The sequence below is a fragment of the Kwoniella mangroviensis genome (assembly GCF_000507465.2).
Source record: "Kwoniella mangroviensis CBS 8507 chromosome 1 map unlocalized Ctg01, whole genome shotgun sequence".
Classification (NCBI taxonomy): domain Eukaryota; kingdom Fungi; phylum Basidiomycota; class Tremellomycetes; order Tremellales; family Cryptococcaceae; genus Kwoniella; species Kwoniella mangrovensis.
Genome location: NW_027062533.1, coordinates 8,189,204 through 8,211,614, shown reverse-complemented (window position 1 = coordinate 8,211,614; position 22,411 = coordinate 8,189,204). Strand labels below are relative to the sequence as shown.

Sequence of the window (22,411 nt, the reverse complement as noted above, 5' to 3'; positions counted from 1 at the left end):
TTTCTCCCACCTACACCTGCACCTGGTGATCTAAGTCATGTCAATCTACTGCAATGCAATGCAATGACATAGTGGGTGAAGTCTACCATGACGTCGATTCAAGGATTCAAGATTAGCTGGAATTAGTCACCTTTGGGATTACGGTTCGAGGCTTGGAAGCGTCACCGCTCATTCCGACGGAGTACTCAAGATCAGGTCGGTTATCTGGATTTCAGATCTACCCGGTAACATCAGGTCAATTAGGATTGACTAGGAACCAGGTGATTAGGATTGTTCGTAATGCCATTACCAAACATGCTTGACCCGGTTGAACACGAGGTAAACGTCACCGGTTCACAAAGTCAATAGGAGGATCACAAAACAAAAGGTAATGAATGGATTGAAACTTGTCACTCAGCTGTTCAACTCCACTTACTTACTGTCATCAGAGCAGACCTTAGATACCACAATACCCTCGTAGCTAGACGAAAAACAGAGCACTCGAGATTAACTACCATGTCAGACCTCAAAGAACCAGGATTCAAGGTATGCCCCACCTCGTTTCCCCCTTATCAGCTTGGTAGTATGGTATCCAGATTACAAACGATGTATCACTGACACGTTGATCAAAACCTGGCAGACTAGCGTTGTACTTTCTGTGAGCTGTCAGGATCACCAGAACACGTATGAGATAGCTCATAGTTGTGTTGTTCTTAGGCCCTCGCATCTGTCTTTGAGAAGATGCCGGATAAGGAGAAACAAGCGCAGATCAAGAAGGTAAGCAGGTCGATCAGATTTTAAGGTTGATGACTACCTTTCATTCAGAGATGCTGCCTTTTCCCCATGACTTTATATGCCAGAAATATCTCAGAACCATACAAAGCGATAGAGATTCTGATTCCTCTTACCCTTTTAGACTAATGGTATCTTCCAACTCAACGTGAAGAATTCTGAGGGTAAAGAAGCTGTTTGGGTGTACGTGTCCTCAGCTGGTTTTCCTTGAACGGAAATAGCAATTAGTTAATATTTGTGTGTGATGATCGTAGTATCGATCTGAAGAAAGATGGTACCGTGACCAAAGGACCCGCCAAGAAACCAGGTAAGTCGTGATTGACATTAACAGACCAGTGAAATACAGCTGCGCTAATCAATCATGATCACTCTTAGATGTCTCAATCTCACTCAGTGATGGTATGTGTACTCCTCACGTCATGGAGAATAGCGATCACCTTGCTGATCCTATTCTCAGACACGTTCATCGGTTTGGCCGACGGGAAAGTCAACGCTCAAAAAGCATTTATGACTGGTAGTTTGAAGGTCAAGGGTAATGTGAGTGTTGATTAGCTCTCTGTCTTTCACATTTGCTATCGAGCTGACGATACATATCTTCATCCCTCATAGGTAATGCTTGCTGTAAGTCAGCTCGAGTGGAGAAACCCCCATTTTATTTGAGTATATTGAGCTGACGACATGCCATTCCGATAGACCAAACTCGACGGCGTCTTGAAGGTCAGTTAGGATTCACATGATCATGCAAATGAGATTTGAGCTGACGATATGCTTATAACAGGGTGCAAAAGCCAAGCTCTAAGTCCAAGTCTTTCACCTTCTCGTATTCCTCCCGATCTGCGTTTTCGTTGTCCTACTTGAAATATCGCATGTATCAATTTATCTATTCTGATGGTCGTCAAGGACTATTCAATCGCCGCTGAGCCGAGAATGAAGCGCAGCGGATGTCCAAAAAGAAGAGGGGGATATGAGAGAACCTTTTGAGCGGAATCTCGAGCGTGTCTCATCTCCTTGGAAGACTGCAAATGGGCGTAATATGGGGTTGTGAGAGAAGACCAACATCACCCTTCAAAGGTCTGCAGATGCGTAACGTATATATACTGATTCGCTGACACATGATTTACTAACCGTTTCTTCCGCCATTATCTTTCTCCCTTCATCTTTCTTGATCCTTCTTTGAGATTTTACAGTCTCCCATACGCATCATTGCTATTTTTGACTCACTCCTCCATTCACAAAAACATCCAGAATTGCCTCTCACGATCGACATAAGTAGCATTCAGACGCAGATATGCATTCATAGGAAGATCGATAACATCAGCGCAAGCTTATCATCCAACATGGCCCCAGTAAGTTGCATTATCTTCCCACACTCATTCATAATATTTTGCTATTCACCGTACCCAGTTCACAGGCTAACACCATTCGTACGGTTCATCAGACCACACCGTCAAGAAAGGCTATCATGCCGCCGCCGCCTCCCCTTACACCTCGAACACCCTCCAATGCTCTGGTGATTCGACAACCCCCAGGTCCGCTTGTATCCACCACTGCGACCAAATCATCGGTGTCACGAAGCACACATATACCAAGTGTAACAGTGAAGAGGGAACTTGATTCGACTCCGGGCCCATCGGTGAGTGCACTTCAGCCGAATTCAGAGCTCTCTGTCATATATTGAGCTGACTTTACGATCCACATAGACACCTTCTCGTGTGGTGGTAAGTTATCGAGTTACCTCGCGGTCATTCATCCCTCAAGGTCCGGCTAACTCTCGTTAATTCAATTAGGCTTTGCGGACTCCACCTTCCACTTCGCTCGTCCGACGTCTGAGGTCGATAACACCTTCTCCCAGAATAAGAAAATCGTCATCCACCCCGCTTCGAACGCGAGCGCCTGCTCTATCTTCCTCGGCTGCTTTTAAAGCTAAACTCGCTGAAGTTCGATCTAAAACTTCAAGGAGGAGAAGTCAAACTCCTAGCTCGGCATCCCATAGTGGACAAACAAGAAATTCATCTGTCACCGTAGAGGATGATGAAGATGATGATGAGGTACAATTCTGGAAGGGAAGCAGAGTTAGAGGATCGACCGTAGATGTTGTGAGTATGATTTAACCTTTTCAACAAGTCTGTGAACACTGCTAAGATCCTGCAATAGGCTATCGAACTGTGCTCAGACTCTGATGAGTCTCCACCACCTTCTCCCACTCCATCAACATTCCGTGGAGGCCATGCCTTCCAATCTGATGAGTCTCCACCACCTTCTCCCACTCCATCAACATTCCGTGGAGGCCATGCCTTCCAATCGCTTGTACATTCCAGTTCTCCCATATCGAATCGTTCGAATGCGACCCCCGGACCTACAGGCTCCAATCGATCAGAAAGGGCCGAGTCGACTTTTTCGCTTACTTCTTTCGGATCCAGAGCCACTCCTTTCACGCGAGCACCAACTTGGGATGATAGCGACCAGCGCTATGGTCGAAAGTACCCCAAAGATGGTCCCCCACGAGAGCTTATCCCTACCGCTGCTACGAGCTTTTCACATTCATCCTCAATCCCACTCCCGCTCACTTCGGCCATTGAGAGGATGAGTGATCTCATCTCATCCTTCAAACCTAAGATTCCCAAGGAAGATATCAAAAGGGGTCAAGAAGAAAGATTCATGAGTCTAGAAGAGAAATTGAGTATTGTGATGGAGTCGTCTTTCAGTAACGAGGTTACTTACTATGATGGTGAGCTGATGAAGAGGTTGAAGGACCAATTAGGTGCGTGTCAGAATTTATCATTACTAGTATTTCTAAGGCTTGTCTGAAATTCATTCTTGTTTATATAGCTGCGAGCGATATCAGTTCATCCACATTTGATCTTTTATCGATCATCAAATTCTTCAAATCCTCTCTACACCAAAGCTTGAAGTCCTCGATCAACGAATACAGGGCTGAACAAAGCTACAAAGGCAATAAGGAAGTTCGACGAAACTTGTGGTTTAGTGATTTTAAGGTGTACCTGAAGTTCGCTACACCCACTCTTGGCGATAGGATCAATAAGGAAACAATGGAAACTATCCTGCTATATCTGCATGTGGCGTTGAATGAGAAGAATGCCATGAAGCATACAGTCAGTAAGTCTCAGATCTCTTCTCTGTCCAATAAGATGACTCTGAGAATTTGATGAGCTGATAGGTTTCTGGTAAACCTGGTAGCTCGATTGGAGGACAACTTCGATGATTGCAACAACCCAAAAATCATGAAACTGTTGGACGCAATGATCGACCTCTGCGCTGCTATCGTTAATATAGCTTTTGCGAAGTGAACTGAATGCGATAGAAATATACTACACAAATTACAAAGTCAACTCACACAGTCAAAAAGGTAAAGTCACATTCAGCATCAACGAGTCAACGGATAGAGGAAGGAGGAGAAGTACATATTTTCGGTCGTTTCATATGAGAAAAGATTATAATGTAAGAACAACAATGGCAAATTGAACCCGAAGATTGGAAAAGAGATAATTAGGCATGATATCATAAAGAAGCAAGAAACATACCAAGCTGAATTTTGTAGGAAATGCAATACAATTCGTACCATCTTCTTTTTAGAGTTCATTTGCACAAGCAATGCATGGAATGTATTGTATGAGTCACGATGCAATGTAATATCCATTCAACTGGATCACTCCTCCCCATGCTTGTCAAACGTCTCACCATCTTTCTCTTCAACATCAGCCTCGGCATCCCCATTAACTTGATCACCTACCACCGCTACTCTTTCACTATCATCGTTCATGTCCAATTCATCTCCCTCATCTTGGACTCCATCGCCATTCACCTCGTCCGTACTACCATCTTGATCATCCCCATTTAATTCTTTCTTCTTCCCTTTGTCTTTACCTTTTTCCTTATCAGCTCCATTTACCACCACATCCTTTTTGTGGACCCCTTCAAACCAAGCATCTATCCATCTACTAACGCTCACACTCTGACTATCTACCCCTCTCAATAAATCATAGTAACTAGGGTTCACTTTAATCCTCTCCCTCAAATAACTATAACCGATCAAATCCATCATATCCCTCTTCCTCAGATCCAAAACTTTAAGTCGATGAGCTTGTCCTTGTTGTTTATATTGTGATTCACCTTTACGTTTGATCAACTTCTTACTCAATACCTCTTCTAGCCTATTACTGGTCCAAGTGGTTAGTCCACTTCTAGATTGACGCTGTAATACCTCTGACAAGGTTGATTCCAATTCCAACCCATTTGATAGTACTCTACTTATCAAGATCTGCTGTTCAGATTGACACATTATACACATTCTTCCTCCTTCTCCATTATTGCCCTGCTGTAAAGGCGATGCATCGATAGACGCGAATCCCTGCATTTTGACCAATTCTTTATTACTATAATTGATGATTCGCCGTTCGAACATTTCTTTCCCATCTTTAGTCTTCTTGTTACCCGGTATCGGAATAGTGGGAGTATATTGAGCGGACATGACAACTACCGTACTTCCCTTGACGGGTAAAGTCCAACATAACGTCCTATGAACAATCAGCGCCTTGAGGATCCCACTGGCAAATAACTCTAAGACTAGTGCCAGATCTCCTGAATTGAGATTCGAGTGGATGTATCCTATACCATGTAAGATAGGTTCATATAGCGATTTATCTTTCAACTTTCCAACAAGTAATGGTTCAACATGATCTCTCGGAGTAGTTAAGAATCCATCCAAATCCATTTCAGTCCCAGATTGAGTGACCAGATCGTTCGAAACGTTGATACATGCCTGACGGGACGGGACGAATACGATAGCACCTCCAGAAGTATGATGGACGGATTTCAAGATATCGTATGTGGGTTTAATCATTGAGCGGAGAAGGGTAGGGCCATGAGGGATAGTGAATGGTTTGATGGAGACTGAGATTGGATTATCTCGATTGGCAGGAGTGAAATTGTATAATGCTGGAGGCTGGTATGGTACTGCTTCGGATGAAGCGTCGGTGAGTGGCGGCGCGATGATGTCCAATCCCAACCAACTAGCCAGAGTCGAAGGGTCGTCAAGCGATGAAGTGATGCCGACGACTCTCGTACGGAGAGATCGGGCAAATGAGAGTACCTTGGCTATACATAGCTCGTACATTTCGTCGAGAAGATGCAGATCTTCGAATACGTACAGACCAAGTCTAGACGAGGTAAAAATGTCGTCCAACTTGTCGTTGTTGAGCAACGCGAAGGGGGTGGTTACGCCAATGACACCTCTAGGTGCGGAGAGTCTGCTGAAGTCTGCGGAGCCTACCAAAGAGTGAATATCAATATTCTTTCCTCTGGGACATATCGATCGTAGGCGGGCGACAGTCTCGTGGACGGCGTGATGCTGAGATGTAATAACCAAGACCAGGCCTTCTTTGCTGTGACGGAATGCGTTCCTGTACGAAAGTGGGTCAGCTTGTGTCCATCATGATCGAGATAATAACTGACCAGATGGCAGCTTCACCCAAGAAGGACTTTCCACTTGCTACAGGAGCAGCGATGAGTGCGTTCACACTAGTGTTATACATAGTCCAGAACGCTTGACTCTGTATACTGTTCAACGTCGACATATGGGTTTTATAAGCCGCTTCGAGTGCAGGGTCGTCAAAGCACGAAAGTCGCAAGAAGGGGATATCCAATAAGTCTGTAGAAGGCGCGGGCGCGGGAGGCATAACAAGATCGGATAGGTGAATGGTGATTTGTTCATGTGACCATAACCATCTATCAGAGATGGATACGATGGAAATTGAAGATGGCGGTGTATCATCAAATGGTAGGACGAAGTCAAGTTCGATCACAGATGTGGTAGGTTGGATTCTGACACTTCTCCATTGGTAAATCTTCAGACCTTCTTCATCTTGAGCCCATACGTAGAATGGCTCACTTCCGCCTGATATCTTGTTGTTCCACTTGAATTGAGGCTCGACCTTGACACTGATTTGAAGCAGATCATGACTGACAGGACGGAGTTTGTAAGTCATACCGACCGTAGGGAACATATTGGCAGCGTCCAGAACAGCTTGACCGTGTTTCTCGTTCATATGTATGAATTCACCTAATTCGGCAGCACTCATATTCCGGAAATCGGCGATGGTCATGTCGTCCGTGGTATATTGATTGAGCTTGTGTAAGGTATCTCGCTGCAGGATGTTGAGTTGAGCTAAACCATGATCGTATACCCATTGTCTCTGTTCAATGCATTTACTAAGCTCCACTAGGAGATACGCGCAGTTTGCCCAATGTCGACTAAGAGCTATCTCCAGTAATGCTCGAATGATACGAGCAGCGTTCTACATAACCAGCCGATTGTCACTCACCGATCACGACTGTCGTGCTCGTAGGGGACTCACCTGAGCGACATAAGCTGCATCAGATACAAGGGCGAAGTCTTCAATGTAGACTTTGGATACATGAGCTTGTAGCAGGATGTTAACCTTTCCACGCTTATCCGTGGCTCCACCCTATATTTGAAGGTAAGCTTGGCTCCAGACGACTATCGAGATAGCTTACAGCGACCTCCAAAGGGATTACATCACTCTTGTTGATAGCTTCGAGCTCTTCTACTTCGTTCTCTCGAAGTTGAATTTGGTCAAACTGGGACAAGTCAGCTTTTGTCACTACGATAACCTCAGGCAAAGAACAACGTACCTCAGTAGCCTCACAAAGCATCTGAAATAGATCTGCATTACTCATTCTGGGATTGAATTTCGTATCTACATCAAAGATGCCGCATCAGTCACTTCCCCTTTGCATATGAGCGAGCAATACTCACTGAACACTTCTATGGTCTGATATCGCAGATAATACTTTGCGGCTATCCTCCCCAGATCAGAGACCGCAAACGTATTGGCAATCTCATCGTATCTAATCATCTTGGCAGCTTGGAGTAATCGTGCAGCCTGCGAGATAAGTTCATTTCGTTTGTTACCTAGTTGAGGATCGTCTTTCGTGACATCATGAGGCATTCCTAGAATCGCAGAAATCTAAGGCTCAGCTTATCCCAAAAGTGTAAATAGTCATACTGACCATATATGAACGGCTCTTTTCGCATTCGAACTGTTACAGCAGGTGTCAGCGATATCATAGAGGGCAACTACCATTGAACACCTACCAAACAGATACGTGTAGCCCAGCCACTGTATCGCCTCTGATACATTCGCAATGGTTCCCAAGGATATCTCCGCGTTGAGCGAATCGACCATACCAGGAATGAATCTACAAAAAATGTCAGTTGTCGTATTTGAGCACCCGTTATAGATCAACTAACTTCGATTCAATGGGATGCTAAGCGAGTGTTGGGTGCGTCAGCATCACTCGAGCAATTTCGGATTCCGACCGGTAATCACACTTACCTGAGCCATGATTGTATGCAAATAGTGATCCAACTTATCCTGCGTAGTACAGATATATCCTACACCACTAGTCTCATAACCCGGACGACCAGCTCGACCGAAAATCTGACACAGATAAATAGTCAGCTGGATTTGATATCTTCCACAGGACAACCAGCTCACCTGCAGTACGTCCAAGACAGACAAGTCCATGAAAGAACCTTTATTGCTATCGTACACTTGTGTGCCTTTGATGACTACAGCGTGAGCGGGAAGATTGACACCCCAGGCCAAAGTGGAAGTACAGCATAGAACCTGTTCAATCAGTTGTCATCAGCTCTCAATTCTCATCCTCGACAGTATTGCTAATGTCGCAAATCATCTCACATTGATAGCATTATCTTCAAACATCCTTTCCATCATATTTCTATCCGATCTCAGCATCCCCGCATGATGTATACCGAAACCACTCTCAAACAGTTCTTTCATCTCTTTATTCCTACTTGTCCCTATATCTCTCTTATATAACCCATATTTGGGGTGGTCCATAGTTTCGAAGAATGTTGATACACCTTCTTCGATAGCCATTTCTTTCAATTTTTGAGCGGTTTTGACTGTCTCTTTACGTGCGTGAACGAACACCATCACTTGATGTCCTGCTTGGACCAGTTCCGAGACCTATAACGAATAGTATTAGCCAAGTACAGACACGCTTCACGTGTCATCATGACTCAATGACAGTGACATACCTTATCAAACACCACTCTATCCATATTCCTAGCCGATATCTGAGATCTAGGTTTCCCAGCAACTCCTATAAAATGCTGTTCGAGGGGTACAGGTCTGAAAGAGGCGTCGAAGAAGAATAATCCTTGATATCGATTGACTCTGTTGACAGATCAGCTGGAGCAAAAGATACCTGATGAACAGCCAGCTCACCTCAGGAAATCGCTAACGTCGATGTAGTTCGGTAAAGTAGCACTAAGTCCGACAATCCTGATGAGGGATTGACTAGATTCAACCTAACAAATCAAAAGATGATCAGTCAGCGACTCTACTGCTCCGGGGAAGCCACACCAATACTCACCTGTCTTAGTGTCCTAGCTACGATTGTCTCAATGACTGCCCCTCGATCTTCATTAAGCAAGTGTACTTCATCTATAATCAAAAGTTTCACTTTCTATTCTCACAACATATCAGCTGCTCCATCCCCAGATTTCGGAAGCTGACTATCACTCACCGAGGCAAGTTCACCTTCACCTGTAGGTTTCCTAGTTACGACATCCCATTTCTCAGGCGTAGTGACGATAATTTGAGTTTCGTTGATCTCCTGACGAGTCATTTGCATATCACCCGTCAATTCTCTCACTTTCACACCCAACCATGCCAATCTTTTACCGAACTTGGCGACGATTTCCGCCGCTAATGCCTTCATAGGTGCGACGTAAATGATCTTGAAAGCATCACGGTTGAGGTTGAATCCTGAAGGGTGAGTGGAAGGTCCTGGTATTACATGTTGAGAGAGGACTCTGATAATTGACATGATGGCTACGTCTGTTTTACCCTAAACTCGAGAACATATCATCAGATCGATTTTGCCATCGATGAACCAGATATTAGGGCAATTAAGACTCACAGCACCAGTAGGAGCTATAAAGGGTTCGTCAGTCTAAGATGTTCGTTCATTCATTATGAATGAGCGACTTACCACAAACAAGCATATTCTCATTGGTATTCATAGCAGTCGGTTGAACGATACTCTGCATCCTGTTGAGCTCAACGTATTTCTAGAGATCGCAAAAAAAACCATTAGCTAGCGATCTGGCATGGAGTAGGAGCCAGCTATAGTGTGACTCACGAAGCACCCTCTAGCCAATCGAGGCAATTCCGATATCTTCACCGGCCTTTCATTTCGTTTCGGCGGAACAGGGTTCGATGGAGGTACAGTGACTTCTTCGAAGGTCTGTTTATACATGACTAATCAGCTTCTTTCGGCTACACTGTGAACGATCGAGGTGACTCACATCGTTGATATGTCTCTGTGTTCCCATCGGTAAAGCCATCTTACCTCCATAAGAGGTATTGACAGCTTTCGAACCAGTCGCCGTATACACATGCGGTAAGACCTCTTGTTCGATCAACCGCTATCACGACATGGATAATAAGCTCATGATTGCCCTGTCAACCGTCGCAAGCAGAGGTGAGCTTACGGGACCATCTTCCGAGAACATTGCTTTTGGCCTTTCCAACTGTTCTTGTATTCTCCTTTCTATATCTTCAGCTGAACCGATCACGTCGGATATGTCAATTTGATGTTTCCTTTCTTTGCCTTTACCGGCTCTGACTGACATTCGATTTGTGGGGAGATATGTGAGGGACGATTGGGATCTGGATTTCTGAGGATAAGAATAAGCGATTAGCGTTATCCATCTTATCTTTTCGATCTTTATTCTTGAGATACAGTGGAGAAACTGAATTTGCGTGAGAGAGACGAGCAGAGACACAGATATGTGGTCGCAGCTCTTGCGATTTACAATAGGATATACTTACAGATCCACTACTTCCAGCTTCATCAACGATCATCTCCCTCGCACCTGTTTTCAAGATCTCTTCTACCAACGCCAATCCATTACCTTCGAAACCCATTATCTCTATCAATTCAGATTGTATCTCATCGTTCGATTTCGAACTTGATAGGAGTGTGATCAAGGAGGTGAAAGTGCTTTGTATTGGTAGGTGACTGTAGATATAATTGTAGCAAAAAGTCAGCATCCAGATGGTTGAAATGAGCACCATCGATCCACAGGTCCACAAGTTCATGACGTTTCGCAGTTCATCCGCAAGGTTCGATCAAAGTGTTGCGGTTGTTCATGCACGGTCGAAAGGCAACAATCAGTTCAATAACAAGATGACCCACCTCTGTATTCTTTTTGCCAAATCACCGCCGAAACCTTCCCTCCCTCCATTTCCAAATCCATTTTGGTGGTATCCCTCACCCACCTGACGGGAACCAGGTGTCGAAGGTCCAGCACCAGCACCAGCACCAGCACCAGCATCGTTCTCAGCGATATCCGAAGGGAGATAATCCAATATACTAGGCCAAGTGATAGTCCCATAAACCGGTTCTGCAATTTCCTCTTGATCATTCTGGTCAATTTCATTAATCGTTGGACTAGCATCATTAAAAGAGAAGGTAAGGTCAGGTCAGGTTAACTCTCAAATGTCTTGAAACTTGGTATAGGGGATGCAGGGGGGAGGAAGCTTACTGAGTCAACTCTAATCTTTCTAATAAGATCTTCCATTCTTTATCCGATGAAGATGAGGGAGGTGAGTCGAAATATGTAGATAGGTGGTCTTGCGCTGACATGATTGTTCTAAAAGGATTTATCGAGATTTAGGTTATTCTAACAGGAGTGGGTTGGGTGATTGGTATAAAGGATACTCAGGTGAAATATCCTCTGCAGGTGATGGGAGTTGGTCTACAAGTTGATAGGATAGAAGGATACGAGACGGATCTACACAATTTGGAGGAATGATGCGAAGAGTTATTGGATGATCGTCTTGACATCTGGAAAAAACACAATCTCAACTTCACTTACACTGTTATTCATCTCGGATCCGAGTATACCCCGTGGGGGTATTGATCCATCTCAAGTCGTAGACGTAGATGGATGTTAAGTCACGAGTGCGGTAAGATAAAAATACAAGATACATATAACTTCGATGAAATCATCATTAACAGAACTACTATCGAATGTCCGGGAGAGCGATGAGAGCAAACCATGCTTAAGAGGCCTAAATGCGATCATCTGATTGCCTATTAATTGTACAGGTTGATGTGCGTTTAATCATATATATCGAAGTGACTGATAACCGTTATCACAGTACATTGCCTATGCTGCAATCGCAACGGCAAATCCAACTGTCCCAGTATCATAACAAATGAAAGAGCACACCGATCATACCCACCACCATACCCATACCCATACCCACACCAATCCCATACACCCTCATCGCCCCACTACTCGCAGGAGCAGCCGACCCCCCATCCTCACCTCCAGCCATACTAGCAATCCTTGACGTCGCAGCACTATCCAGACTAATTACTGGAACCTGCTCAACAGAGTATGCAGAGCTGTTCGCTAGTCCGATAAACTGGGTTATACCTGCTTGTAAGAGGCTTGGAGAGGCGGAGTAGACATAAGTCGGTGTAGTATATGTCGGATCAGGTAGAATATTATTAGGTAAGACAGTCTTGATCGTAGTGGTTAGATGTAGATCTTCGATCGTTGTGGGTGTAGGTGAATTAGGATCATACGATGTATGACTTGGAATGGCACTGCCAGAAGATGATGAAGATGACTCCGAAGTAGATGGGTTATCTTCAAGTGGTAAGAACCCTACTAGAGGAGCCTGAACACCGTTTATACCGTAACTATAACACCCATATCATCAGCTTGAACTCTGATCCAAAACTAGAGAAGAAAGTAGCTGACCTGTAAATACTGTATACCCTCTTAAGGAAAGGTGTACCAAGCTGCCAATCCATTCCATCACCTGTCGATGGAGAGGCGATTGGCCAAGCCAAGCAGAAAGAGGATGAATCGATTTGTGTGGATATCCAGTCGGAAGGTTGAAGTTGGATGTATCGACCACTACAATATCACGATGTTAGCACCAGCTCAACTCCCCCTGCACTAAACAGAGTCCGTATGATCCAAAAAAAAAAAAAAACGAAAACCCTCAAAGAAAGATATACTAGCGGGATGATTTGTGTACTAGGAGTATGTACGACAGAACAGACTACTTACCCAAATGAAAACCCAATAGTCATCCTCGTATCGCACGGCACGACCCATCTCCCCTCAGCCACCTGCCTCGCATCATTTATCTTACTAAACAGCGCCACCACATCCTGCTGAGGACCTGAAATACCATTGAACCCAACATCTAGCAGGGCGATTGAGGGTAATCCGATATCTGCGTAACTCGGATTGAGAGGTATGTCCGTACCGTTCAAAGACAAATTGTGTAATTCCAGTGCCCAAAATAAGTATTCCTCTTCACCTAGTTGTTCCAAACTTGACGGCAGATCGTTGAGTTGGGACTGATCACTTCTTTTCCTACGTCTGGTAGATTCGGAATCGGACGATGAAGTGGCAGAACCTGAAGGGGATGGAGAAGAAGTAGGAGATGACGAAGCAGTCAAAGTTCTAGACAGAGCTTCTGCGGTATCGTTCGAGACTGAACGGGCTCTACCAAATGGCATGACCTCGTGCCATTCAATATCGGTGATCGTCCTTCCCGACCCACTTTGATTGGAGATATAATGGCTGGATACCCCTCCCAGAGTGAGTGATCCAATTGAGCTCTGGTATCGGGCCGTACTAGTTGAAGTCGCTGAGGTGGATGTGGATGTGGACGTTGCGGTAGAGTTGGAAGATGAAGGAGGAGGAGCCAGTGCAAGGGCGACTACGGGGTAAGGTATATGTGGGGTTCTGACCAGATTCTCGAGGAGGGGAGGGTAGTAGGTTGGCGAAGAAGATGACGAAGTCGAGGTTGCCGACGAAGACGAAGAGGCGGATACACTGGCAGATGGGACTGACGAGGAAGCGGAAGTGGAGGATGAGACGTTGGAAGACGAAGAAGTTTCTTGGTATTCTTCATCAAGAAGGATATGCGATAGAGCGGATAATCTGGGAAATCCTAAGCCTAATATACCTGATATTTTCTGCTGAGATAATGTAAGGTTGGTGGAGTTGATAAAGCCTGTTCATTCCGATGTACGACCATAAAATTAGCTTGACATCTTTTGGTAGAGTAGTATAGACGAAGATTGTTTTAACAGAGCATTAAGGGTATTTCACTCACCCATGATCTGACCTTGTAATACCACCTCTCCCATCGTCACAGTCTCTCTGACCACCACACCCGAAGCAACCGTCCCATCCGCATAAGTCGAGTTCCAATACGTCCTATTCCCATTGACTTCCTCGAACCCACTCGATCCTTTCGATACGTCGTAATACGCGTTGACATTTGGACCTAGGGACACAGGACAAGAGGTCGAAGTGCACAGTGTAGACGCGACTAGTAAATCCGATGAAGCTAGATCAAGTTGCAGAGGGTATACGGAAGGTGGCGAGCCTATTGAGACGGGCACTACGAATGTACTATAACGAGTCTTGTATGAGCTGCAGTTCACGTGGAATGATCGATCGTTCAATAAATATGAATGTGGTATACTCACTTCTGGGCAGTACCAAGGCTGACTTCAGTCCCATTGATCTCCACGGCTCTTTTTCGATTACCCTTCGTACGAGTATACTTTCTCTCGTGAATATCCAAATATACGCCTCCTACACCGACACTTGGACCTCTTTTCAAAGCTCGAGCTTTTCCACGGGTCGGTTGCGATCGCGGTAATATATCTCTGCGTTGTTCACCCAAAGGCATATCCGACCTTCTCATAGACTGAGACTTGGAGCTACCATGAGCAGGTGTTAGGATGGCATGAGAGATGGATAAGAGGGAAAGGACAGTTATGAATAGTTGAGCGGTTACCATGTCGAAATGAGCCTTCTTGCTATGTTACGCACAGCAGCGGATGGAAGAAATGTTGAGAGGATGATGATTATGTGGGATTAAGAATGGACCATTGAGCATATATCTTGACCTCTTGATAGGCTGAGAGTGAGGTCGTTCTTGCTTTGCCTGCCTTGTCTCGTTCAACGTAAAAGCAGTGAAATTGAGGTTCAAGCGGGAGTATGAATCGGGTCTTCTATTTTATTTTGATTTTTGTCTTTAGATGTCGGATAGACCTGTACGAACGCGTCGATGCGATGATAAATGTTGTTCGGTATCGGGAGGGTAAGGTAGATGGTGATCTTGAATGAAGTATTATGGCTGAGAAATGGGGCGATGAAGGTGAAAGAAAAAAGAAGGCGCAGTTGGGAATGGTGAGATATCAGTCGGGTAATGAATAGGACAAAATAAACGTTCCTGACTTTGGACAGCTGCGAAAGTAATGAGGATTATGATTTCAGTCAAGCCTGGTCTGCACAGTGATGTTACTATGTATACTCGGGTATCGCATTTTGAACAGAGAATATTGAGATGAGATGCAATGCAATGCGACCAATGCTTCAAGTATAGCAGTTGCAGTTGCAGTTGCAGTAGCTTGGACACTAACTACTACTACTACTACTACTACTACTACTATGAATGAAAGGGCCAAAGTCACGAGTTCAATGCTTGATGCAGCAAGTCAACGCGGAGCAACAAAGTGGAAAGTGGGGGTGGCGCACTGCAGGAAACAGTCACTCTGCGCCAAGAGACTATCATTCGTACAGCACCCCCTGGCATCCTGACCTGAGGCTATGCGGGAGAAAATGAAAGCAGCGAATAGAGACGGAAGAACAATCTGGGTTTTTTTCATACAAATCTGTATCTATCTGATGAAGTCGTGCAGCAATCTCCTACCTCCTAAAAATCACTTCTTCCCCTTGGGCGATACTATCTCAAAGATACGAATGAAATGATATCTTTCCAATATAACTACTACTGTGACCTTGTATGAAGACTGATAGGATTTTCTCCTTTGTTTGTGTAGGTTTGATTACGGTTACCAATTACCGATTACCACCCATCATCGTCTGAACTACCACCAAACCAACCTGAATAAACTAGGATCGTACCATATACCAACCCGCCGCCCGCTATGGACATCCAACAAGCGGCTGGCTGGATGAGTTTCGAGTGGGCAAGGAGAACAGGGAGGGATAGACCGGTTGTCTATAGATCATCATAAGTATGATTAGCATTGTTAATATACCATATATTATGAGTTGGGATGGCTTTATCGATTGTCAAGCGGATAGGTAGCATGGGAAGTTTGACAATCCACGTGAAACGTCCCACAGGTATCTCTGGTGATAAGACCCAGGTTCGGATTTGAGATATAGAGAGGTACTCACTACGAGCATACCAGTTAAGAACCTTCCGAAATCAACATACGCCGAATTATATTCCGGACTCAGATCGTCCGCTCTGGAACATCGAGCGCAGATCGAATTGGGTAATGGAGCGAGGACGAATGTGAGGGCTATTATATCCAATTTGATGTAGATCAGCATCATCGACAACCCTGCTTGATTAATGAATTGAACGATATTTCCATCCCCATCGACTCATGGCGGATGAACACGGAAGCAACGACTCACCAACTAATAATGGCAGCCAGTTGGCCCATAATGCGCAACTCAGAATGACCAACAGGAACCCAGCGGCTAACACGAATGATAGAAGTATGACGGCTATTTGTTGTACGAAGGGTATTCCATGGGATGAGGATGGATTGATAGAATGTGAGATTGTTGATATGTGAGGAGGCATCATGTCGAATTAAGGATAATCATCATTGACCAGTGATATTAAGGAGTAAGTAGGAGCAAAGAAAGACAAGACCTGTCAGTGCATGGCTCCGTGTCGCCTATTTGTGATTCAGACACAAAGGATAAGAAGGGAATTGGGGAAACACGCACTTTTCAAACCTGCAGCCATATTGTCGTCGACCTTGTACCGATATCAATTGTCTCTTCCGATCTGTTCTGTGAATGGTTCGTTGATAAATGATCTTCTGATGTTGGTCTTGACAGTGATCGTATTGGACATCAACATGCGACCGTGCCATGCAGTCATGTCGTCTCCCGACAGCCGTAGTAGGGGGATTCGTATAGGCACGTTGGTAATTGAGCGCTTGATGGTAGGCACGTGCAGTATGCAGGTGGAGGTTGATCTTTCGTTTGGCTCGATGATGCTCGTATCGAGCAGGCTCAAATTGATGATATCAAATGCTTTTTCTATTGGTATATGATACAAGCATATACCCCCGTCATCAACCTCAATAAGCTCAACAGAAAGATGTCAGAAGTAGATCCCTCAGCTTCAGCTCCGTAAGTCCCCCTTTTCGAAAAGGAAAAGATCCCTTCTTATATCGATGATTTGCCACCTATCCACGTGCAATTTATCTTAAACCGTTCTGTACTGATCAACCCTCATCTGTATATGATAGTCTCCGACTGCCCGCCATCCTCCAAAACCCCAAAAGCACAACTCTCAAGCAGGTAGAAGCGTACAACGCACAACAACGAGAGAAAGCTCAAGCTAGACGGGAGGCCAGATTGACGGAACCGAAGCTCGAAGGGAGGTTGAATGGGAAAGGTAAAAGGGTAATCAGGAGGTTAGATAATGGTATGTATGAGTACCACCTATTCACTGTCATTGAAACATGGAAACATCAGTGTCACTAGCTGGAAAAAGTCTTATCCACTCTCGCGACGGTACACAGCTAACGGAATTTTTCTAATTTCCTTCCGATCCAACATAGCTTCATTCACTTCTAATCCCCATATTGCTCCACCCCTCAAATCAGATTACTACCCCTCTGTCCCACTCCAAGTTCATCCACTTCAGAAACCGATCTTCCCATCTGATGCTATACCTAGAAAACAATCCATCCCATCTACCGTCCGACCCGAGCGGAATGCCAATTCGACCGATTCAGTCAATGGGAATTTCCAATTATCCCTCAAGGGCATTAGAGCGTTATTGCGTAAGAAGAGAGGGAGGAGGGTAGAAAGTCTAGTACAAGGTGTAGAAGGAGAGATGAGAAAATGGTTAGGTGGTGATTGGTCATTAAATTTAACTGCTACAGAAGGAGCAGAAGGGTTACGATGGAAAGTCATTGATGATACGCTGGTTGATTTTCCTATTGAGAAGAATGGTGAAACTTCAGGATCGAACCCAAGTACAAATAATCGAAGAAGATTACCTATCCAACATCAGATAAATGGATTATTGCCTTCTCTACCGAAAGAGAACGATCAGATACCTTCGATATTGGAAATATCAAGATCGCCAGCTCATCTAAGTTGGTATATAGTTGATCCATTTGAGAGATTGGTGGTCCATCTACTAGCAAGGTATTATGAGTTGATTTCATGGAGTGAGTGTTTTTCCCCTTCCATGGCTACGGTCTTGCTACTTTATCTAGTCGATTCAACTAACTGATCCAATTATGTTTGATCCTTCAGGTGAATCCTATCAAACTATTTCGAACGAAACGATCCGTCTAACTCATATAATCTTGCCTACCATCATCAAACCGCGTATCATATCATCTTCATCGAATAACCTTCTTACACCAGAGACTTCCGAATTGTCTTCTCAGTCTGGTCCAGAATCAATAGGATCATTCACCGCTTCTGAAACGGACAGTGGATCGGATACAGCTACTGAAAGAGGTGACGACGATAATGACTATCAATCTGAGAATGGATATTCCCTAGAGGTAGAAGAAGAGGGTGATACAACCATTACCTCCTTACCTGGAACACTATCGAACTTACGTTTAACTCAAGAAAGCATACCGCTACAGAGGAGTATATCAAACACATCTTCGGCATATGCATCTTCAGAAGGAGGTAATTCGGATTATTCATTATTAGGTGACAGTTTGACTTTACCTCCTAAACCCTCAATTGGAGGAGGAGATGGAGAGGCCATGGGAGAGATTGATGGATGGAGTGATTTCGGTTCGGATATGGGTATTGGAGAATTACCAAAAGTGAATACGAACATCAATGTCATGATTAGGAACAGGGATGTATCGTCGAGTACGAGTATCAGGAAGGGTTGGGAAGATAAACCGACTTTCTTTGAATACCTTTATGGAGCGTAGGTGTCAATAGAAGAACCATGTCTTTGTACTGTATATATCATTTCTGTAACTTCAGCCAGACAAATGATTTGTATCAGATGGATAATCTACTAGATGGACGAGTGACAACATATTTGTATGACATCGTTTTTCTTCTATCAACTATTGCAACTCTCTTTGTCTTTCGGACATTATACATTTTTTATATCAACAAGATCGAATAAAGAAACCTTACAAGATGAGAAGCTGAAGGAAAAGGGCATCTATATCACAGAAAAGAGCAGTGAAAAGGGGTATGAAGTTGTGACTGATATAAGTCAAGAGTCAGGTTTTCTTGGAACACACGCCATATCCTCTCTCCCACAGAAATTGAGAATTTCAAGAGTGAGTCAATCACACGAGTACGAAGAGCCAGAGGAGTGATATACTCTCATGAGCTAAAGCACTAGAGATCAATCAAAGAAAAAAGGGGAGAGTAATTCGTATAATGAGCTTGTTAGAGTCTTGTAATCGCTTTACTGTCGAGTGGTGTACCTGTAAATATGATATGTAAACTATCAGCATGGCATGGTCTATAACAGTACAATTAATGCTGCCATTGTAATCTTCCAAGATTCAACTCACCATCAGGAGCGATCCCATTCTTCGCCAAAATCCTATTATGTCTTATCAGACGGGCTTGATCAAATGTACATCTTTCGATTGCCCTGTGTTGTCATAAAATCATCAGCATAGGCAATGGGCATATCCTAGGTATTGAGCTGATCGTCTTCTTTCTATCTTCACAGGCTATAGATGAAGATGAGGCAAACCTCTCTGGTGGTCATGATATGATAATCCTTCCTTTCCTTGTCCTTTTCCTCAAAAGCGCTACACAACAAGAGGCAGGCTAAACTCACATGATCCTCCTCACTTCCTCTACACCAGCTTCATCCAACCCCATCCTCGACTCCCCACTCCCCTCTGCAATGTTATTCGACTCGAGATCGAAGTTACTAGACGATATACCCGCAGCGGCCTGTTCGGAGAAAGAGAAGTTTCGCAGCGGTTGGTAGTTTGTGAATTTTGCTACGACCGAGGTAGGAAGGTATCGAGAGAGGATGGGAAGTATACGGGATCGATAGTATACTATCACTATATATACAAGCACCAGAGGTGATTAGCCAGATAGACCGGTGAGAGTGAAATGGATGGGTGGATGGATGCCAAGACAAGAAGTGAGGAGAGGACTTACGGAAGGCGATGATCAGGAATACACTCAGTGCTGAAAGGTGGAAGAACATGTTTGGCGTATCGTTCTGAATGGTCCAGTCCAGATGGTGGTATCAGATTTGAGTGAGGTGATATGGCTTTGGATTGTCGATGGAGAAGGAGAAAAGGAAGATGAAGAGCACACGTTGATGCTTACTTTTACTGCGGTGGACTGAGCAGAGAGTACTTCAGTACCAAACCAAACATGAGATTATCAAAACACGCGTTTTACCGCAAATTACCTATTCGGGTAATCATACCTCCACTCACAGCAGAATTATATTTTCAAACAGAAAAGATGGAGGTGGTCCGTTCAACATCAAGCAACTGTTGACTTTCTTCCTCATCCCATCACCGTAGCATCCATTTCAGCGATACATCCAGGGCTGCATATATATCAGGAGCTCAACATGTCAGGTATATCTTTAGCAGACCAACTGAAGAAACTCTCCTCAGCCCCTCAGCCCAAGACACTCGATCCGGAATCAGCCTATACCTCTTTAGATTCCTTATCCCTCCCGAAGAAAGATGATCCCAACGAAGGAAAGGAGCATTATCTGGACGTGGGACCATCAAGATTGAGGATGCAGATGGATGATCAAGAGGGATCGGGAGGTACGCTGAGAGGAGTCAAGTACCAAGGTGAGAAAGTGGGTAGGCAGAAGATCTTCGATGATGATGATGATGACGACGAAGAGGATGGAGGAATGAATTTTGGTGAAGTCGAGGATAGTGAGGATGAGGATGACGAGGATGAAGATGAAGAGGATGAGGACGAAGACGAGGAAGATGATAATGAAGATGAAGAAGAGGACGACGATGAAGATGAAGAAGAGGACGAGGACGAAGAAGAGGAGGTCCAACCCAAACCTAAGTCATCAAATAAGACTTTGGATCCAATGGCCTCATTGCGAGACTCAAGAGCAAAAGATATCGAGAAAGGTATAGCAATCAGACGACAGAAAGTGAGTAATCACAATCTGATTGAGGTCGATCGCCCCGGACCACGTATACCAACGTTGTGTGATATGTCTACTTACTATAACTCTTCTTACTATCTCTAGGCACTGTTCGAATCCCTCTTAACCCTTCGTATAACATTCCAAAAAGCCCTTTCATCCTCTACATCTTTACCAAAATCGATCGACGCCTACCCATCAGACCCAGAGGGTGAAATAGCAAGTAAGACAGCGGAAATCCTCAAATCCCTAAGCCATTTGAATGAAAGATTGTTCACCTTGAGAGAGAACTTGTTGTTACCTGGTACGGAGAAGAGCGTAGGGGATAAAAGGAAGAGGGATGATTATGACGAAGAGGAGTATTGGAAGCAGAGCGCTGTGAGGAGTTTGGAACTGAGCGATTCGTAAGTCTCTTCTTACTTTTCCTGGCATATTACATATTCCTCCAGACAGACCTCTCCAATCTCATCATCAAAAACTCTTCATATATCGAAGAGAGTTGCAATGATTGCTGACTTCCATTCACACGCAATAGCAATCACGACCAGATCGTACCCATACTGAACAAATGGTCTAGCAAGATCCAAGCTGCCTCTTTACAATTGGGATCCAAACAGGCAGGGGGAAGTAAGTTCTTGCAGAGCGTAAAGAACGGTTCAGGAGGTGTGGTAGAAGCTATCGAAGCTGGTTTGGCAAGTAAAGTGAGTTATTCACTAATTCCCAGGGAATCTTCAATGGTGTAGAGAATGATCACTAATATCGTATATTTCCGTTTACCTATAGAGAGACTCGGAGAAGACACTCATGGAGTCCGAAGAATCAGCGTACCGATCTTTACTTCGAGAAGTGATTGAATCCCGCTCGGGATCAGGTCCGGCGGCTGATCTGACTCATCTGAGAAAGGAGAAGAAGAAGAAAAGAGAGGCTGAAAGAGGTGGTAGTAAAGGTAGAAAGTTGAGGTGAGTTACTTATATCCATTTCATTTCCATTCAGGCCTTTTGATCGCTTATATCGATGTTTCGCTTGGCAGATACACTGTTCATGAGAAAGCACAGAATTTCGTTGTTCCCGTTCCACTCTCGAATGGATGGCACGAAGAACAGGTAGACGAATTGTTCTCTTCGTTGTTTGGAGGCGTGGGTATGAGCGGTGGTGGAGCCGTAGCTGAGAAGAGGGTGGAAGTTGATATTGGTCAGGTTGACAGTGAAGGATTGAGTGGTTTAGGTGGATTGAGAGTATTTTAAGGGAAAGGCAAGTTCAGCAGTGATAGGTCTATTGCATCTGGTGATCGCATGGAGGCTCAAGTCAATTGATTTTGTTCGTATAATGTATGCATATACTTGTTCCTACATTCA

At 44.3% G+C, this 22,411-nt stretch overlaps 8 protein-coding genes across 8 annotated transcripts; 4 read left to right on the top strand and 4 right to left on the bottom strand.

The window, feature by feature from the left end:
- Window positions 1-495: 495 nt before the first annotated feature.
- I203_103102 (uncharacterized protein) lies at window positions 496-1,570 on the top strand (the record flags this gene model as incomplete). The annotated part of the gene is made up of 10 exons (XM_019150767.1): window positions 496-525; window positions 620-637; window positions 697-756; window positions 896-954; window positions 1,026-1,078; window positions 1,147-1,170; window positions 1,229-1,308; window positions 1,381-1,392; window positions 1,465-1,488; window positions 1,550-1,570. The coding sequence occupies 10 exons, from the start codon at window positions 496-498 to the stop codon at window positions 1,568-1,570; spliced, it is 381 nt and encodes a 126-aa protein (XP_018999994.1).
- Window positions 1,571-2,108: 538 nt separating this feature from the next.
- Window positions 2,109-4,079, top strand: I203_103101 (uncharacterized protein; the record flags this gene model as incomplete). The annotated part of the gene is made up of 7 exons (XM_019150768.2): window positions 2,109-2,117; window positions 2,210-2,404; window positions 2,472-2,489; window positions 2,559-2,867; window positions 2,926-3,532; window positions 3,601-3,888; window positions 3,970-4,079. 7 exons carry the CDS (start codon window positions 2,109-2,111, stop codon window positions 4,077-4,079), a joined length of 1,536 nt encoding a protein of 511 aa, XP_018999995.2.
- A 359-nt stretch (window positions 4,080-4,438) lies between these two features.
- Window positions 4,439-11,493, bottom strand: I203_103100 (uncharacterized protein; the record flags this gene model as incomplete). Its single annotated transcript, XM_019150769.1, has 24 exons — window positions 4,439-6,191; window positions 6,244-7,085; window positions 7,146-7,256; window positions 7,306-7,389; window positions 7,444-7,508; window positions 7,568-7,762; window positions 7,822-7,851; window positions 7,907-8,010; window positions 8,063-8,079; window positions 8,148-8,252; window positions 8,310-8,441; window positions 8,514-8,804; window positions 8,876-9,014; window positions 9,066-9,148; window positions 9,214-9,306; window positions 9,367-9,690; window positions 9,763-9,776; window positions 9,835-9,913; window positions 9,985-10,089; window positions 10,151-10,270; window positions 10,337-10,522; window positions 10,677-10,866; window positions 11,044-11,298; window positions 11,393-11,493. 24 exons carry the CDS (start codon window positions 11,491-11,493, stop codon window positions 4,439-4,441), a joined length of 5,418 nt encoding a protein of 1,805 aa, XP_018999996.1.
- A 566-nt stretch (window positions 11,494-12,059) lies between these two features.
- On the bottom strand, window positions 12,060-14,693 carry I203_103099 (uncharacterized protein; the record flags this gene model as incomplete). The annotated part of the gene is made up of 5 exons (XM_019150770.1): window positions 12,060-12,561; window positions 12,623-12,781; window positions 12,938-13,895; window positions 13,998-14,299; window positions 14,377-14,693. 5 exons carry the CDS (start codon window positions 14,691-14,693, stop codon window positions 12,060-12,062), a joined length of 2,238 nt encoding a protein of 745 aa, XP_018999997.1.
- A 1,071-nt stretch (window positions 14,694-15,764) lies between these two features.
- Window positions 15,765-16,520, bottom strand: I203_103098 (uncharacterized protein; the record flags this gene model as incomplete). Its single annotated transcript, XM_019150771.1, has 3 exons — window positions 15,765-15,920; window positions 16,103-16,230; window positions 16,349-16,520. The coding sequence occupies 3 exons, from the start codon at window positions 16,518-16,520 to the stop codon at window positions 15,765-15,767; spliced, it is 456 nt and encodes a 151-aa protein (XP_018999998.1).
- A 528-nt stretch (window positions 16,521-17,048) lies between these two features.
- On the top strand, window positions 17,049-18,867 carry I203_103097 (uncharacterized protein; the record flags this gene model as incomplete). The annotated part of the gene is made up of 4 exons (XM_019150772.1): window positions 17,049-17,080; window positions 17,200-17,378; window positions 17,515-18,132; window positions 18,221-18,867. The coding sequence occupies 4 exons, from the start codon at window positions 17,049-17,051 to the stop codon at window positions 18,865-18,867; spliced, it is 1,476 nt and encodes a 491-aa protein (XP_018999999.1).
- Window positions 18,868-19,342: 475 nt separating this feature from the next.
- I203_103096 (uncharacterized protein) lies at window positions 19,343-20,129 on the bottom strand (the record flags this gene model as incomplete). The annotated part of the gene is made up of 4 exons (XM_019150773.1): window positions 19,343-19,380; window positions 19,471-19,553; window positions 19,746-19,980; window positions 20,081-20,129. The coding sequence occupies 4 exons, from the start codon at window positions 20,127-20,129 to the stop codon at window positions 19,343-19,345; spliced, it is 405 nt and encodes a 134-aa protein (XP_019000000.1).
- A 378-nt stretch (window positions 20,130-20,507) lies between these two features.
- I203_103095 (uncharacterized protein) lies at window positions 20,508-22,300 on the top strand (the record flags this gene model as incomplete). The annotated part of the gene is made up of 5 exons (XM_019150774.1): window positions 20,508-21,062; window positions 21,162-21,460; window positions 21,592-21,757; window positions 21,840-22,015; window positions 22,087-22,300. 5 exons carry the CDS (start codon window positions 20,508-20,510, stop codon window positions 22,298-22,300), a joined length of 1,410 nt encoding a protein of 469 aa, XP_019000001.1.
- Window positions 22,301-22,411: the final 111 nt, after the last annotated feature.